We start from the raw sequence: 19,186 nt of genomic DNA, 5'->3' as shown, positions 1-19,186 counted from the left end.
TGCAACTCACAAACTTGTATCTACCTCGAACTCCTCTTCTATGTCTCATTACCTGCCCATCTCTTGCGCTCCGACGTGCCTGAATGCTCTCTTACATTTATCCTGCACCTTATTGGATATTGTTAACCACGTGGCTTATGTTAAGATTGAATAGTGTGTAAATTGATGACACACACCATTGGGCTGCCTTGTTATTTTATTGTTAAAGTTTTATTAGATTGACAGTTCTGGATCACAGTTGTTCTGTTTGGAGTTCCATTTCAACCCATGAGCTACTTCTTGTGGTAACTGAATCTTCTTATGTTTTGTATTTTATCATGGTTTATTACACGGCGTTGTTGAATACTCGATTCTGATTGGTTAATTACGGCGTTCTGCGGTCTGTTATTTCTTTATAGCAGACCGTTGCTATGGGCGCAGCTCTGATGTCAGACTCTGACAGACCGTTTTGTGTCAAATTATTGATTTCTTAAGTAAGTAGCCGTGTAATAAGCGGGATAATGTACAGCTAGCGGGTCATTGTTGTGAAAGAATCCCCTTCAGGGCGATGCCGCTCAACGTTCCTTTTACAACAATGACCGGCTCGCTGTACATTATCCCTTACGTAGATGAGTGTACTCTTTTTAGTAGTCTCACTGTCGAAGTGCTGACTTTTCCCTTTAACTTTATCTTACTAAGGTCACAACTGCTACCTCATTGTATTATGGTGTTCAAGATGTGATTCATACTAGTATACAATGTTAAGTGCTTCATGTTAGTTAAGTGCTAAGACTGGGACAGTTATGGGTCTCAGCAGTTACTTGGCCTTGTTCCAAAGGTTTGGATAGGCTGTGTTTTAATTAATTAAAAAAAGAAGTTTTGAAGGTAGATGTTGCATCTGTAATTATTTATAATTTGATGGGTAGTTATTGGTCCTAATTTATATATTTGACTTACCTTAACTGTTGCAGTGCACAATTTGAAGTTACTCTAACCTATTCCACTAAATGAACTCAACTGAAATGAAGTGGGTACTATGTACAGGTTTAAGTTACTGCAACTAGAGTTAAGTTAACAGAAGTAAGGATTCAAAGTTGTTACAATATGAAATTATAAATTACTGCAACTTGAGTTGAGTTAACAGAAATGAGAATTGAAAGTTGAGCAAACTCAAAAGCAAAACTTAAAATGTTATGTTTAATTGCCCAACTTAAAACTCTGCTGAAGTTTGTTACTTTACAATTTTGAGTTCTGCTAGCTTTTTTTTTTTTACAGTGTACTTTGTCGTGAGGGTTTTCATTTTCCACAGAGAGGAGAATCAGTTGAAGTTATAAAACCAGTTAATTTCTTTCTACTCTTCATAAAATAAAAGAGCAAACACTTCATGAAGTTATGTATCAGTGAAATCTTTATTAGCAACAACATCAGTGATCAACATGACAGTTATTAAGCTCACTCACATGAAGCTGCTGAGCGACACACATTCCTCTCTAAGTTGTTGTTGTCCAACACTTTACAGCAGTGTTGTTCTCTGTCACACAAAGATTCAGTTTCCTCTATAAGCATTCAAACTGCTATTGATCAGAGCTGCTCCCCCCCACACAGAGCTCCTGTCCTGGGCTTCAGCCGGCCCCTCTAGCCCTTACACTGGCTCCTGTGGAGGGACTGGGTCTGGCTGTGGTCCTTATGAAGGACCCTGCAGGAGTACAGCTCTCCTTCCATCCAGCGCTCCTGGCTCAGGCTCATGGTGCTGCTGCTGCTGTAGCGGCCGCTCTTCTCCTCCTCTGAGCTGCTCAGGACCCCCTCCGTCACCTCCGTACCGTCCACCTGCCAGCTCACCACGGCTCCCTGAGGAGAGTAGCCGGTCAGCAGGCAGGCCAGCGTGGCCGAGCCCCCAGAGAGCTGCTCGGAGGAGGGGGGAAGCAGAGAGACTGAGGGCCTGACCATGGTGCCAGCTGGAGGGGAGAGCAGAGACACACAAGGAGCAGATGAACTTCCACTGTAGGACAGACAGCTGGACATGAGACAGTTATGATACCTGACAGAGGTTAACACTACTGTGGATCAGCTGTGTGCATGATACTGTGATCAGACAGAGGAGAGGAGCTGACACATGGCAGGAAATGAGGGGTTAACATATAAAACACAATAGTAAAACTTTGTTTTATATTTAAAGTAATGAATCTTCTACTGTGGAACTCTTCATAAATATTTAATAATTAATATGCAACATGACTTATCTGTGATTTTAAATGAGAACATTGTATTAATCATTAAATTAAATATTCTTTGTAATGTGTGACAGTAAATGATTCATCGCTGTGATGCAAATGTAACATCTGTATTCAGTTATAGACTTTATCATCTGTCTGTTTCACTTCCTTTTCTCCACTTTAAACTAACGAACTGCGAAGTCAAACTACAGCGATAATAAATGAACATATGAACTCTTAAATTTGTTTTAAAAACATTTGCAACAGTTTTTATACCTAACAATCATTTAAATGTTACAGTAAAACATAAAACATAAATAACTTGAAATTAAATTTTGCCGTTATTTTCTGAACATTAAAATGTTCCTACAACCAATTACAACCAAACTTTACTAAACAAATATCTGATTGGAAAAAAGCGAAAGTTATTCTGCATATATTTCACCATAACATCTTCTTTAATACTAACAGAATATTAATATTAATATTTTCCTAAACTTCAATGCCAGCCAAGCTTAATAGACAGCAAAAAATAATATCAACAACATGTAAATTATCCAAAATAATTTTTCATTTCAAAAAATTCTGATGCAAAATTTAGTATTAAAAGAATATTTCATGTTGTATAAATTAAAAATCTCTGGTACTTACAGTTAATGATGAGTTTGGTTCCTCCACCAAAAGTGTACCACAGTGATACAAACTCATTAAGTGGCCGTACAAAAACCTCCTGCACTGTGAACAAGCATCTATCCACTGAAAATACTCTCTGCTTTTTCAATTAACACATAAACAATTATACTTTATTGAATCTACAAAGATTTATTTAATGAAATGGATTGAAATTATTGTATAAATGAAGATCATTTTTATAATTTTTCTTTATTTTTCTACACCAGACAGAGAAACGATCACAGTCTCCTTGTAACAAAGTCATTTTTTCACAGTTTTATATCAGCTGCTACATGGTTAAATGAACATGATGCTTTTGAATAATAATAACTCATAAACTCATATTAAGCAGAACTGAAATATGCTATTTATCTCCAGTAAACCCTGTCAGTAGATTAAAGGCAGACAAACAGACATATCATACCAACCACAGTGGACACAAACTCATCCTTAAATCCTCAACTGCACTTCTAATATAAATATGTTTCTTCTATTATCCATTCAGATGATAGATGGTGTAAATCCAATCAGTATTCCTCCTGATTTAGTGTCCCACGTTGCCTTCAGTGTGTTGAGAGCAGAGAAATCATTTCCATAGAGAGGAGGCTTTGCATCGTCAGCTGATCCTCCAGTGAACTGAGAAGGTTTATAGTCCTGTGAGTTCAACACTGCAGGACTCAGATGTGTCAGTCAACACAGCAGAAAGCACAACCAGCATGACTCTCATCACCATCCTCATCTGGACGCTGGCCTGCTGCTGTTTTACAGGTTCATTCACTCAGCAACATTTCAGACATGATGTGCTGCCTTTTCTCTCATTTATTTCTGCTGATCAATGAATGATTTGTTTTTGTCTGCAGGATGCAGCGGTCAGGTGACTGTGACTCAGCCTCCAGTAGTGACATCTACTCCAGGATCCACCGTCTCTCTCACCTGTAAGACCAGCCGAGCTGTTCACAGATGGTCTAGTGGAGCTGAGGAGATGCACTGGTATCAACAGAAATCTGGACAGCCTCCAAAGCTCATAATAAGACATGTGAGCACACGTGTATCAGGAACAGCAGCTCGGTTTAGTGGCAGTGGAAGCAGCTCTGACTTCACTTTGACCATCAGTGGAGTTCAGACTGAAGACGCAGTAGTTTATTACTGTCAGAGTGCCCACAGCGGTAATGTGTTCACACAGTGATTTGTAGTCGTACAAAAACCTCCCTCAGTCTGACTGCAGAGACACTGAGCTGTTACAGCAGGAACCGACTGCAGCTGCTGAAGAGGAAGAGACTCTGACACAGACCACTGAACACAGAGCTGACAGGAACCTCACCAAGCACACACCTTATTTTTAATTCTCCTTCTCACTTCAAAGTATAACGTTTACCATTCTCAGATTGGAGCAGAGACTTCTTCTCTACTTTCTCATTTTCTATTCCTTCATTAGCTCCCTGACCATCCTTCACAGTGACAGAGACTAAGGTTGCAAAAGTGTTGTTTATGCCCCAATTCAGAAAATCTGGATTTTTTTTAAAGTACTTTTTTTCATCCGACACCACCTACCTCAAAGCAAACCCCAACTTTGCTCTCATTTCTTGGCTATAAAATATTTTGCTTTTGACTCTAGCCATCGTGTTTAAACAAGCTAGTGGCTGTTCTTGTGTCTCGACCCCAAACCAGGAAGTGTGACCTGTATTCCTTTACCAAATAGAAGTCTATTCAAGTGTGCTATTAGTATATTTATTTTAAACTTAAAATAACACAACAACATTACTTTTTATGTACTTATCAGAGATATAATTAAGATATACTTCTGTACATATACTTCCTCCTGAATGTCAGCTGTCTCCAGTTACAATTCACCATGTAGAAATTAAACAGGTCTCTTCATACAAATACCTGAGTTATGATAGACTCCACCCTATCATGCACCCCTCACATTGAATTTACCTGTAAGAAGATACAGCAGATCATTTACTTTCTTCGCAGACTCAGATTATTTGGAGCCAGTAGCCAGATTATTTTTCTATTTTTCAGTTCAGTGATTCAGAGTGTCCTGTTGTACTGCAGCACAGCCTGGCTCAGTAGTCTATCTGTAAAACTTAAAACTAAACTTTATAGCCAAATCAAAATCTGCACAAAGATCATTGGCCAACCTGTGACAGTCTCCTTTCAAGCAGCTCACAACAAGAGCATGCTCAGACAGGCCAACAGCATCTCTTCTGATCCCTTACATGGTTTAAATGGGGAATATCAACTTCTGCCCTCCAAGAGGCGATTCAGAGTCCCTACATTTAACCTGCATCAGGCTAAAGAACGCTTTTGTCCATCAGTCCATCTGGTTGCTAAATAATAATGAATGTGCTGCTAAAGACATGTAAATCCAGAGGACAGATGGTCAGTTTGTAATGGGTTATGTATGAATAATTGTGATGTGTTTTGTTTTTTTGTCTGATGGGTCTTACTTCTCTGTTTGTTTATGGTAACAGTATGTCTATTGTATGTGTACTTTTTCTCCAACTGAGCTGCCTATGGATGCAAAATGAATTTAGTGCAAACTGACAATAAAGTTGTATCATATAGTAAACTTGTCAGTATGAGCCAAGTATACTTAGACTTTTCCTTATACTTGTCAGTATGAGCCAACTACACTTTGACTTTTCTGTATACTTTAACCCTATTTTATCTACCATACAGGTATCGAGAGGGCACCTTCAATGCGTTTTATAAAAAAAACAAAGAAACATGATGTGACCCCTGACCCATCTGGATTAACAGACTGAAGTACACGATCATGAAAAGAGCTAAGAGTTAGCCAGAGTTGTTGTGAACCTGGACAGCCAGCAGAGAGCAGCCTGCATCTATTTATGACCTTTGGGAAACTTTGCAAAGACAGAAACAGCAGAGAGATGAGGAACAGAGAGTCTAAAGTTTCTACATGTTCTTAGTCAGTCCACAGGGAGACGGAGCCTTGACCTACTCCACCTCATCTCTCCCTTTCAGTTTCACAAGAACAGGTGTGCGTTTGCCTTCTTAAATGTATTTTTGCATGATTTTACTGCATCACTGCTCCTCACAGTTTAAGTTCTCCTGTCACAGAGAGTCTGAACTGTTTTCATGCACTCACACTGAAAACTGCATCAGGATGATGTTGTCAATAACTCTGATTGTCGTGTTGGGTTTTCTGAGTCAGGGTGAGAGATTCTGAAAATGTATCTGACATTGTGGCTTTAATTGATGTCTAATTTATTATCATCTAAACTGCTGATTCTCAAGGTTTATATTTCATTTCTCATTTCAGAGACTTCTGCAAACAAATTTCTGACTCAGGCTGACAAATCCAAGTCTGTTAGTGTTGGAGGGACCGTGAGCATCAGCGCCACAGGGAGTTCAGATATTGGTGCTGATCTCAGTTGGTACCTTCAGAAACCTGGACAGGCTCCCAAACTCCTTATATACACTACATCAACTCTCTTCTCAGGGACTGCGTCTCGATTCAGTGGCAGTAGCTCTGGTTCTGACTACACTTTAACCATCACAGGTGTTCAGACTGACGATGCTGGAGATTACTACTGTCTGGGCGCTCATGGTGGAGCGTTTACACAGTGATTTAGAGCCTTACAAAAACCTCCTTCAGTTTGACTGAAGTGAAACTGGCCTGCTGCAGGTGCAGAGGGTTGGTGAAGAGACTGTGATGAGGAGAACTGGTCCAGTGAACACAACACAAGAGTCATCAAGCAGAACCACAATGAATCTAAATAAAACTGGAACAAACTCACAGACGCTCTTCATCTACAGTTTAAATTTATAATCTTGTCATTCAGTCTCTTTATAAGTAAACTGGGGAGGTTAAACTCTTGCTGGACTATAGCCACTGATATCAAAACATGTTGAAAAGTGTTTCTACAAACAGCTGCACAAAACAATTAATTATTTAATTTTGCTTTACTTTTCTTCACCAGACAGAGAAACGATCACAGTCTCCTTGTAACAAAGTAATTTTTTCATAGTTTTATATCAGTTGCTACATGGTTAAATGAACATGATGCTTTTTAATAATAATAATAATAACTTATAAACTCATATTAAGCAGATCTGAAATATGTTATTTATCTCCAGTAAACCCTGTCAGTAGATTAAAGGCAGACAAACAGACATATCATACCAACCACAGTGGACACAAACTCATCCTTAAATCCTCAACTGCACTTCTAATATAAATATGTTTCTTCTATTATCCATTCAGATGATAGATGGTGTAAATCCAAGCAGTATTCCTCCTGATTTAGTGTCCCACGTTGCCTTCAGTGTGTTGAGAGCAGAGAAATGATTTCCATAGAGAGGAGGCTTTGCATCGTCAGCTGATCCTCCAGTGAACTGAGAAGGTTTATAGTCCTGTGAGTTCAACACTGCAGGACTCAGATGTGTCAGTCAACACAGCAGAAAGCACAACCAGCATGACTCTCATCACCATCCTCATCTGGACGCTGGCCTGCTGCTGTTTTACAGGTTCATTCACTCAGCAACATTTCAGACATGATGTGCTGCCTTTTCTCTCATTTATTTCTGCTGATAAATGAATGATTTGTTTTTGTCTGCAGGATGCAGCGGTCAGGTGACTGTGACTCAGCCTCCAGTAGTGACATCTACTCCAGGATCCACTGTCTCTCTCACCTGTAAGACCAGCCAAGCTGTTTACAGCCACAGTAGTCTTGGTGATTATATGTTCTGGTATCAACAGAAATCTGGACAGCCTCCAAAGCTTCTAATAAGACATGCGAGCACACGTGAATCAGGAACAGCAGCTCGGTTTAGTGGCAGTGGAAGCAGCTCTGACTTCACTTTGACCATCAGTGGAGTTCAGACTGAAGACGCAGCAGTTTATTACTGTCAGAGTGCCCACAGCGGTAATGTGTTCACACAGTGATTTGTAGTCGTACAAAAACCTCCCTCAGTCCGACTGCAGAGACACTGAGCTGTTACAGCAGGAACCGACTGCAGCTGCTGAAGAGGAAGAGACTCTGACACAGACCACTGAACACAGAGCTGACAGGAACCTCACCAAGCACACACCTTATATTTAATTCTGCTTCTCCCTTCAAAGTATAACGTTTACCATTCTCAGATTGGAGCAGAGACTTCTCCTCTAGTTTCTTATGTTCTATTGCTTCATTGGCTCCCTGACCATCCTTCACAGTGACGGAGCCTAAGGTTGCAAAAGTGTTGTTTATGCCCCAATTCAGAAAATCTGGATTTTTTTTAAAGTACTTTTTTTCATCCGACACCACCTACCTCAAAGCCAATCCCAACTTTGCTCTCATTTCTTGGCTATAAAATATTTTGCTTTTTGACTCTAGCCATCGTGTTTAAACAAGCTACTTGGTGTTCTTGTGTCTCGACCCCAAACCAGGAAGTGTGACCTGTATTCCCTACCAAATAGAAGTCTATTCAAGTGTGCTATTAGTATATTTATTTGAAACTTAAAATAACACAACAACATTACTTTTTATGTACTTATCAGAGATATACTTAAGATATACTTCTGTACATATACTTCCTCCTGAACTTCAGCTGCCTCCAGTTACAATTCACAATGTAGAAATTAAACAGGTCTCTTCATACAAATACCTGAGTTATGATAGACTCCACCCTATCATGGACCCCTCACATTGAATTTACCTGTAAGAAGATACAGCAGATCATTTACTTTCTTCGCAGACTCAGATTATTTGGAGCCAGGAGCCAGATTATTTTTCTATTTTTCAGTTCAGTGATTCAGAGTGTCCTGTTGTACTGCAGCACAGCCTGGCTCAGTAGTCTCTCTGTAAAACTTAAAACTAAACTTTATAGCCAAATCAAAATCTGCACAAAGATCATTGGCCAATCTGTGAAAGCCTCCTTTCAAGCAGCTCACAACAAGAGTATGCTCAGACAGGCCAACAGCATCTCTTCTGATCCCTTACATGTTTTAAATGGGGAATATCAACTTCTGCCCTCCAAGAGGCGATTCAGAGTCCTTACATTTAACCTGCATCAGGCTAAAGATCGCTTTTGTCTATCAGTCCATCTGGTTGCTCAATAATAATTAATGTGCTGCTAAAGACATGTAAATCCAGAGGACAGATGGTCATTTTATAATGAGTTATGTATGAATAATTGTGATGTGTTTTGTTTTTTGTCTGATGGGTCTTACTTGTCTGTTTGTTTATGGTAACAGTATGTCTATTGTATACTTTTTCTCAAACTGAGCTGCCTATGGATGCAAAAGGAATTTAGTGTAAACTGAAAATAAAGTTGTATCATATCGTAAACTTGCCAGTATGAGCCAAGTATACTTTGACTTTTCTGTATACTTGTCAGTATGAGCCAAGTATACTTTGACTTTTCTGTATACTTTATCCTATTTTACCTACCATACAGGTATCCAGAGGGCACCTTTAATGCGTTTTATAAAAAAAACAAAGAAACATGATGTGACCCCTGACCCCACAAGACCACAGTGTCACAGCTGAAGCATCTGGATTAACAGACTGAAGTACACGATCATGAAAAGAGCTAAGAGTTAGCCAGAGTTGTTGTGAACCTGGACAGCCAGCAGAGAGCAAACTGCATCTATTTATGGCCTTTGGGAAACTTTGTAAAGACAGAAACAGCAGAGAGATGAGGAACAGAGAGTCTAAAGTTTCTACATGTTCTTAGTCAGTCCACAGGGAGACGGAGCCTCGACTTACTCCACCTCATCTCTCCCTTTCAGTTTCACAAGAACAGCTGTGGGTTTGCCTTCTTAAATGTATTTTTGCATGTTTTTACTGCATCACTGCTCCTCACAGTTTAAGTTCTCCTGTCACAGAGAGTCTGAACTGTTTTCATGCACTCACACTGAAAACTGCATCAGGATGATGTTGTCAATAACTCTGATTGTTGTGTTGGGTTTTCTGAGTCAGGGTGAGAGATTCTGAAAATGTATCTGACATTGTGGTTTTAATTGATGTCTAATTTATTATCATCTAAACTGCTGATTCTCAAGGTTTATATTTCATTTCTCATTTCAGAGACTTCTGCAAACAAGTTTCTGACTCAGGCTGACAAATCCAAGTCTGTTAGTGTTGGAGGGACCGTGAGCATCAGCGCCACAGGGAGTTCAGATATTGGTGCTGATCTCAGTTGGTACCTTCAGAAACCTGGACAGGCTCCCAAACTCCTTATATACTCTACATCAACTCTCTTCTCAGGGACTGCGTCTTGATTCAGAGGCAGTAGATCTGGTTCTCACTACACTTTAACCATCACAGGTGTTCAGACTGACGATGCTGGAGATTACTTCTGTCTGGGCGCCCATGGTGGAGCGTTCACACAGTGATTTAGAGCCGTACAAAAACCTCCTGCAGTTTGACTGAAGTGAAACCGGCCTGCTGCAGGTGCAGAGGGTTGGTGAAGAGACTGTGATGAGGAGAACTGGTCCAGTGAACACAACACAGGAGTCATCAAGCAGAACCACAATGAATCTAAATAAGACTGGAACAAACTCACAGACGCTCTTCCATACACAGTTTAAAATTATAATCTTGTCATTCAGTCTCTTTATAAGTAAACTGGGGAGATTAAACTCTTGTTGGACTATAGCCACTGATATCAAAACATGTTGAAAAGTGTTTCTACCAACAGCTGCACAAAAAAATCTAATATAACAGAAAATTCTAATTTACTAATCTTCATTATAAAAATCCAAAATATTTCATTTTCTAAACAGAGCCTTTCCTTTCAAAATATCACAAAGTAGTAAAAAATACAACCACTAACAAAGAACATGATGTACTAAAAGGTATAGTATATGATGTTTGATACTGATATGACCAAGAAGGTATTTTTCATAATAAATTTATATTAAAGGAAATACAAAGACAGTGACTAATCCACAGTTTTATTTAATGATGGTTTAATGTTCATGCCACATTTCTGATGAATGAACAGTTCATGTTGGAGTGAAACTAAACTAAAATTCAGTTTACTTTGAAAAGTATTGAACATAACATGCAGAAGATCCATATAAGAAAGCAGCCTGCATACTGAATTGAAATTATTGTATAAATGAAGATTAATTATTAAATTTTTCTTTACTTTTCTACACCAGACAGAGAAACGATCACAGTCTCCTTGTAACAAAGTCATTTTTTCACAGTTTTATATCAGTTGCTACATGGTTGAATGAACATGATGCTTTTTAATAAACTTCTAATATAAATATGTTTCTTCTATTATCCATTCAGATGATAGATGGTGTAAATCCAAGCAGTATTCCTCCTGATTTAGTGTCCCACGTTGCCTTCAGTGTGTTGAGAGCAGAGAAATGATTTCCATAGAGAGGAGGCTTTGCATCGTCAGCTGATCCTCCAGTGAACTGAGAAGGTTTATAGTCCTGTGAGTTCAACACTGCAGGACTCAGATGTGTCAGTCAACACAGCAGAAAGCACAACCAGCATGACTCTCATCACCATCCTCATCTGGACGCTGGCCTGCTGCTGTTTTACAGGTTCATTCACTCAGCAACATTTCAGACATGATGTGCTGCCTTTTCTCTCATTTATTTCTGCTGATCAATGAATGATTTGTTTTTGTCTGCAGGATGCAGCGGTCAGGTGACTGTGACTCAGCCTCCAGTAGTGACATCTACTCCAGGATCCACCGTCTCTCTCACCTGTAAGACCAGCCAAGCTGTTTACAGCCACAGTAGTTATGGTCATTATATGTTCTGGTATCAACAGAAATCTGGACAGCCTCCAAAGCTCCTAATAAAATTTGCGAGCACACGTGAATCAGGAACAGCAGCTCGGTTTAGTGGCAGTGGAAGCAGCTCTGACTTCACTTTGACCATCAGTGGAGTTCAGACTGAAGACGCAGCAGTTTATTACTGTCAGAGTTACCATAGCGACCCAGTGTTCACACAGTGATTTGTAGTCGTACAAAAACCTCCCTCAGTCCGACTGCAGAGACACTGAGCTGTTACAGCAGGAACCGACTGCAGCTGCTGAAGAGGAAGAGACTCTGACACAGACCACTGAACACAGAGCTGACAGGAACCTCACCAAGCACACACTACACATTCACACTAATAACTTCATTAAAGAGATTATTAAAATATCTAATAACACATCATGTTCTGTTCACATTTACTCTCAGCTAAAGAGACAAATGTTGCCTGATCACATATTTGAGTCATGATTTCTTCCTCCCTAAAAGTAAAGTTCCCATTATTCTCCACGTATTTTTTAATAAAAAAAAAGATGTATTATTTACTTTTCTTTACTATAATGTAATATCACTCTCTATACCAATTTAAAAAATATAAATATTGATATTTACATGATGAATCTTTAAGCAAGTGTGCTATTAGTATACTGTACTTATTTAAAACTTGAGAGAGAGAGTATACTTTCAGTTTACTTTTTATGTACTTATCAGAGATATACTTATGTATAGTATACTTGGATTATACTTGTCCTTAATCTTTTGATTGAGATATACTTAAGAAAAGTATAATTAAGTATTCTTGCCTTATAAGCCTACAGAAAGGTATACTTGGCTTGTAGTTGTATTAACTTTTTGATAGAGTATCCTATTAAAGTGTGTGAGAGTTTGTAAAAGAATGTTTTGATATGAATTTACTTCAATTCATCAAGAATTTCTTCGTTCACCGTGGAGATGCTGGTAATGTTATGTTGTACAGTTTACACTTCAAAAAAACTTAAATTAATTTCTAATTAAGGTGAACATTTTAAGGGATTGTTGTCCCTTAAAATGCACAAATTTGAAGTGGAAGCATGCAGATGATCAAGTAAAAATCCTTATCAAGGCAGGTTTACTGTATAATAGCCATAGATAATAGCCGATGTAACAGGATCAGCTCCTCTATCACATGCAGAGTCAGTTGAACAGTCTGCAGAGTAAAACACTGCAGATCATGTAAAGTCATAACAAAACACATGGACTTGTTCTCTGTCACTTCCTTGTTGATCGATGATGGAGATTCGAAGTTCGGCAATTTTAAATTGATGCAAAAGGATGAATGATAGTTTTTGTTGTTTGGACCAATGAAACCACACACACATTCATCACACACACACACCTGAGTGACGTATACCTCAGGTCCCACTGGGACTGTTGATGTTTTCCTTCTGTCAACCCTCAGAGGACTGTTTCTCTTATTGTGAAAAGCCTGTCTTGAATGAGCCTAACAAACTGAACCAGGATCAGTCTGTTTCATAAAGACACTCAGAGCTGATCAGAGCCTGAATTCATCAAAATGTGTCAGAGGAGGAAATCAGTCTGAACCGGACAAAAACTTTCAGAGTGACACATGTTTGTTCCCTCTTTTAGGATGAAGAGTGAAAGGATTTTATCAACTTTCCTAACAGGAGATGACTCATATCTCAGCTGAAATGTATCAGAGCTGCAGAGGAGTTTGACCTGTCAGCAGCTGCTGGTGGAGCTCACACTGATGTTTTGGGAACGCTTGATGACATTAAACTTATTCAAAGATCTTTGAATAATATAGACCAACAATACAGACCAACTGAGACAGTTTCTCTGTGCTGAAGCTCTGAGACTGCTGAATGAACAAAGGGCATGGAGGAGACGAGAACTGGAGAACATGGAACAAACACTTGGTGAATATAAAATCAACTAGTAATTGTAGTTGATGTAGTAGTTGCAGTAATAGGTGTCGTAGTTGTAGTTTTATTAGTAGTCATTGTGGTAGCACTAGTAGTTGTTGTAGTAACTTAAGTAGTAGTAGTAGTTGTTTTTGTTGTTGTTGTTGTAGTAGTAGTCATAAAAATGTCATAGTATAGTATGCCATAACAAGTTTTTGTACTTTGTTATTTGTCTTTCTCTGTATAATATCGTTTGGTCTTTTTTATATATGTCCCTGCACATGTCTTCACTTGTTTTGTAATCACTTTATAACACAATAAAAAAATTAAATAATAAAAAGAAAACGTATTCAAAGATCTTTTGGGACAAAAAGCTGAATAATATGATTTATTTATCTATAAACACAACTTTGGGGTGAAGCCCTGAATTTGATTGAAACATTTAAGTCAAGTCAAGTCAATTTTATTTGTATAACCCAATATCACAAATCACAACGTTGCCTTTACAATCTGTACAGGTTACGACACCCCCTGTCCTTTTAAGTACGACCATCTCATCGAATGAGGAAAAACTCCCCTAAAACAACCCCTTTAACAGGGAAAAAATATGGAGGAAACCTCAGGAGGAGCAACAGAGGAGGGATCCCTCTTCCAGGACAGACAGAAGTGCATTTAAGTCCCTTTAAGGGATAGTTACCACTTCTTCAATCAATCTTTAAACCATGCAGATAATGCATTAAAAACCCCTTAACAAGAAAGAGGACTGGTTCAAAATAAAAGCCAGAAAAAATAAAGTTTTTGAAGATTTAAAATAAACTAAATTGAGGAGATAACCAAGAAGAGAATATTGGATCGTGTTTTCTCAACTGTAAGAGCCGTAGAGGGGACATTATCATATTTTATTATTTTTAGGTTTATCCAGCAACATGATCTGACCTCTGACCCTGACCTGAAGTACATGATCAAGAAAAGAGCTAAGGACTGAATACAAAATCAATCTCATGTCAATCTGGAGTTGTTGTGAACCTGCACAGCCAGCAGATGGCACCATTGCTGCACTTTCCTTTTTTTTACACATGATCTGACCCCTGACCCCACAAGACCACAGTGTCACAGCTGAAGCATCTGGATTAACTGACTGAAATACACCATCATGATAAGAGCTAAGAGTTAGCCAGAGTTGTTGTGAACCTGGACAGCCAGCAGAGAGCAACCTGCATCTATTTATGACCTTTGGGAAACTTTGCAAAGACAGAAACAGCAGACCGCATCAGGCTAAAGAATGCTTTTGTCCATCAGTCCATCTGGTTGCTAAATAATAATTAATATGCTGCTAAAGACATGTAAATCCAGAGGACAGATGGTAATTTTGTAATGAGTTATGTATGAATAATTTTAATGTGTTTTGTTTTTTGTCTGATGGGTCTTACTTGTCTGTTTGTCTATGGTAACAGTATGTCTATTGTATGTGTACTTTTTCTCAAACTGAGCTGCCTATGGATGCAAAATGAATTTAGTGCAAACTGACAATGAAGTTGTATCGTATCGTAAACTTGTCAGTATGAGCCAAGTATACTTAGACTTTTCTGTATACTTGTCAGTATGAGCCAAGTATACTTAGACTTTTCTGTATATTTTATCATATTTTATCTACCATACAGGTATCCAGAGGGCACCTTTGCTGTGTTCTTTTTAAAAATAAAAATGATGTGACCCCTGACCCATCTGGATTAACAGACTGAAGTACACGATCATGAAAAGAGCTAAGAGTTAGCCAGAGTTGTTGTGAACCTGGACAGCCAGCAGAGAGCAGCCTGCATCTATTTATGACCTTTGGGGAACTTTGCAAAGACAGAAACAGCAGAGAGATGAGGAACAGAGAGTCTAAAGTTTCTACATGTTATTAGTCAGTCCACAGGGAGACGGAGCCTCGACTTACTCCACCTCATCTCTCCCTTTCAGTTTCACAAGAACAGGTGTGGGTTTGCCTTCTTAAATGTATTTTTGCATGTTTTTACTGCATCACTGCTCCTCACAGTTTAAGTTCTCATGTCACAGAGAGTCTGAACTGTTTTCATGCACTCACACTGAAAACTGCATCAGGATGATGTTGTCAATAACTCTGATTGTCGTGTTGGGTTTTCTGAGTCAGGGTGAGAGATTCTGAAAATGTATCTGACATTGTGGCTTTAATTGATGTCTAATTTATTATCATCTAAACTGCTGATTATCAAGGTTTATATTTCATTTCTCATTTCAGAGACTTCTGCAAACAAGTTTCTGACTCAGGCTGACAAATCCAAATCTGTTAGTGTTGGAGGGACCGTGAGCATCAGCGCCACAGGGAGTTCAGATATTGCTGCTGATCTCAGTTGGTACCTTCAGAAACCTGGACAGGCTCCCAAACTCCTTATATACAAAGCATCAACTCTCTTCTCAGGGACTGCGTCTCGATTCAGTGGCAGTAGATCTGGTTCTCACTACACTTTAACCATCACAGGTGTTCAGACTGACGATGCTGGAGATTACTACTGTCTGGGCTACCATGATGGCAATGTGTTCACACAGTGATTTAGAGCCGTACAAAAACCTCCTTCAGTTTGACTGAAGTGAAACCGGCCTGCTGCAGGTGCAGAGGGTTGGTGAAGAGACTGTGATGAGGAGAACTGGTCCAGTGAACACAACACAAGAGTCATCAAGCAGAACCACAATGAATCTAAATAAAACTAGAATAAACTCACAGACACTCTTCCATATACAGTTTAAACTTATATTATTGTCTCTTTATGTGTAAACTGGGAGGTTAAATTCTTGTTGGACTATAGCCACTGATATCAAAACATGTTGAAAAGTGTTTCTACCAACAGCTGCACAAAACAATCTAATGTAACAAGAGTTGAAACAGAAACAAGATTAAAAAAAAATACAAACATCTCCTGTACTATCAGGTGTAGTATATCAGGTTTGATTATGAGATGATCAATTAGTTATTTTTCATAATGAATATGTTATAAAAAACAAACATTAAATTAATGGTATTAATTAAAATTATTGTATAAATGAAGATTATTTCTTTAATTTTTCTTTACTTTTCTACACCAGACAGAGAAACGATCACAGTCTCCTTGTAACAAAGTCATTTTTCACAGTTTTATATCAGTTGCTACATGGTTAAATGAACATGATGCTTTTATATAATAATAATAACTCATAAACTCATATTAAGCAGAACTGAAATATGTTATTTATCTCCAGTAAACCCTGTCAGTAGATTAAAGGCAGACAAACAGACATATCATACCAACCACAGTGGACACAAACTCATCCTTAAATCCTCAACTGCACTTCTAATATAAATATGTTTCTTCTATTATCCATTCAGATGATAGATGGTGTAAATCCAAGCAGTCTTCCTCCTGATTTAGTGTCCCACGTTGCCTTCAGTGTGTTGAGAGCAGAGAAATGATTTCCATAGAGAGGAGGCTTTGCATCGTCAGCTGATCCTCCAGTGAACTGAGAAGGTTTATAGTCCTGTGAGTTCAACACTGCAGGACTCAGATGTGTCAGTCAACACAGCAGAAAGCACAACCAGCATGACTCTCATCACCATCCTCATCTGGACGCTGGCCTGCTGCTGTTTTACAGGTTCATTCACTCAGCAACATTTCAGACATGATGTGCTGCCTTTTCTCTCATTTATTTCTGCTGATAAATGAATGATTTGTTTTTGTCTGCAGGATGCAGCGGTCAGGTGACTGTGACTCAGCCTCCAGTAGTGACATCTACTCCAGGATCCACCGTCTCTCTCACCTGTAAGACCAGCCAAGCTGTTTATTCCAACTGTGGTGGTGGTGCTCATTGTATGAGCTGGTATCAACAGAAATCTGGAGAGAGTCCAAAGCTCCTCATAAAACAAGTTAGCACAAGGCATTCAGGAACAGCAGCTCGGTTTAGTGGCAGTGGAAGCAGCTCTGACTTCACTTTGACCATCAGTGGAGTTCAGACTGAAGACGCAGCAGTTTATTATTGTCAGAGTCAACATCAAATAAACAGTGCTTGGGTGTTCACACAGTGATTTGCAGTCGTACAAAAACCTCCCTCAGTCCGACTGCAGAGACACTGAGCTGTTACAGCAGGAACCGACTGCAGCTGCTGAAGAGGAAGAGACTCTGACACAGACCACTGAACACAGAGCTGACAGGAACCTCACCAAGCACACACTACACATTCACACTAACAACTTCATTAAACACATTATTAAAATATCTAATAACACATCATGTTCTGTTCACATTTACTCTCAGATAAAGAGACAAATGTTGCCTGATCACATATCTGAGTCATGATTTATTCTTCCCTAAAAAAATAAAGTTCACATTATTCTCCAAGTTTTCCTTAATAAAAAAAAGATGTATTATTTACTTTTCTTTACTGTAATGTAATATCACTCTCTATACCAATTTAAAAAGGAGAACTATATATATGTAAATGATGAATTCAAAGCTTCCCTTACCAAATAGAAGTTTATTCAAGTGTGCTATTAGTATACTTATTTTCAACTTAAAATAAGAGACAATACTTTCAGTTTACTTTTCTTGTACTTATCAGAGATATACTTAAGTATACTTAGCTTATTACAATTACAGTAAAGTATAGTATACTTGGTTTATACTTTTACTTAATCTTTTGATCGAGATATACTTAAGAAAAGTATAATTAAGTGTTCTTACCTTATAGGCCTACAGAAAGGTATACTTGGCTTGTAGTTGTACTAACTTTTTGATAGAGTAGTGTAATGGCAATTTTCATATCTGGAGTTTAACACTGTACCTTTAGATAATCTCAGGGCCTCACATGTTCAACTTCGTCACCATAGGACAGTGACCTGACATTTTAGTTCTCTGTAACTGCAAACAACAGATTGCTGAAATACTTGTTATGTCTTGTGATGCTCTGTTGTCTGCTGTGTGCTGACGCATTGATACACTTTCTATCCTTCTCTTCTTTTCTTCTTTGCACTTATCTTCATGTTATGCTTTAAATGTATAAATGCTGACTACTCTTTGTATTCGGGGCTCACTTGCCACAGTCCACAACAGGTGGCTGTGCTCGTGAGTCCATCTGCAGATGTTTTAGTTATTAATGTATGCCTTTTTATTAAATTCACTGAAAGACAAGTTGTTACGTTGGTTTGTGTCTTGTTTTAACAGAAACTGCCACCACAGTAGCCTCTTAAAGTGTGTGAGAGTTTGTAAACAAATGTTTTGATATGAATTTACTTCAATTCATCAAGAATTTTTTACGTTTTGGGATTCTTCGTTCACCGTGTAGACATGTGAGAAAAATGTATTTCTTTTTTTATCATCAAAAAACATCAAGTCAAATAGCAAAAGGAGAAAGTCTCTTTATGTAATACATAAATCATTGGCTAAGTACTATAAGGTAAAGTATACAAAGTGTACTTTCATAAACTAAAAAGTGGGCTACAAGTATATAACTATTAAACTAAGAGTATACCTATTCACTTGTAGTATACTTGAACTTTACTTAACTTCATAAAATAAACTCTAAGTATACTACTTCTTCGTGAGGGTTTTAATTTTCCACAGAGAGGAGAATCAGTTGAAGTTATAAAACCAGTTAATTTCTTTCTACTCTTCATAAAATAAAAGAGCAAACACTTCA

The 19,186-nt window shown here is 38.4% G+C and overlaps 1 gene segment (V, D, J or C); it reads right to left on the bottom strand.

Annotated features, from left to right (window-relative positions):
• Nucleotides 1-1,369: 1,369 nt before the first annotated feature.
• LOC141783904 (Ig kappa chain C region, B allele-like) lies at nt 1,370-2,541 on the bottom strand. The segment is given in 1 exon segment: nt 1,370-2,541. A coding segment is annotated over 1 exon segment (387 nt).
• Between the last annotated feature and the right edge of the window lie 16,645 nt (nt 2,542-19,186).

The sequence above is a fragment of the Sebastes fasciatus genome, chromosome 15 (genome assembly GCF_043250625.1).
Source record: "Sebastes fasciatus isolate fSebFas1 chromosome 15, fSebFas1.pri, whole genome shotgun sequence".
NCBI classification, from domain to species: domain Eukaryota; kingdom Metazoa; phylum Chordata; class Actinopteri; order Perciformes; family Sebastidae; genus Sebastes; species Sebastes fasciatus.
This window is presented reverse-complemented; position numbering and strand designations above follow the sequence as displayed.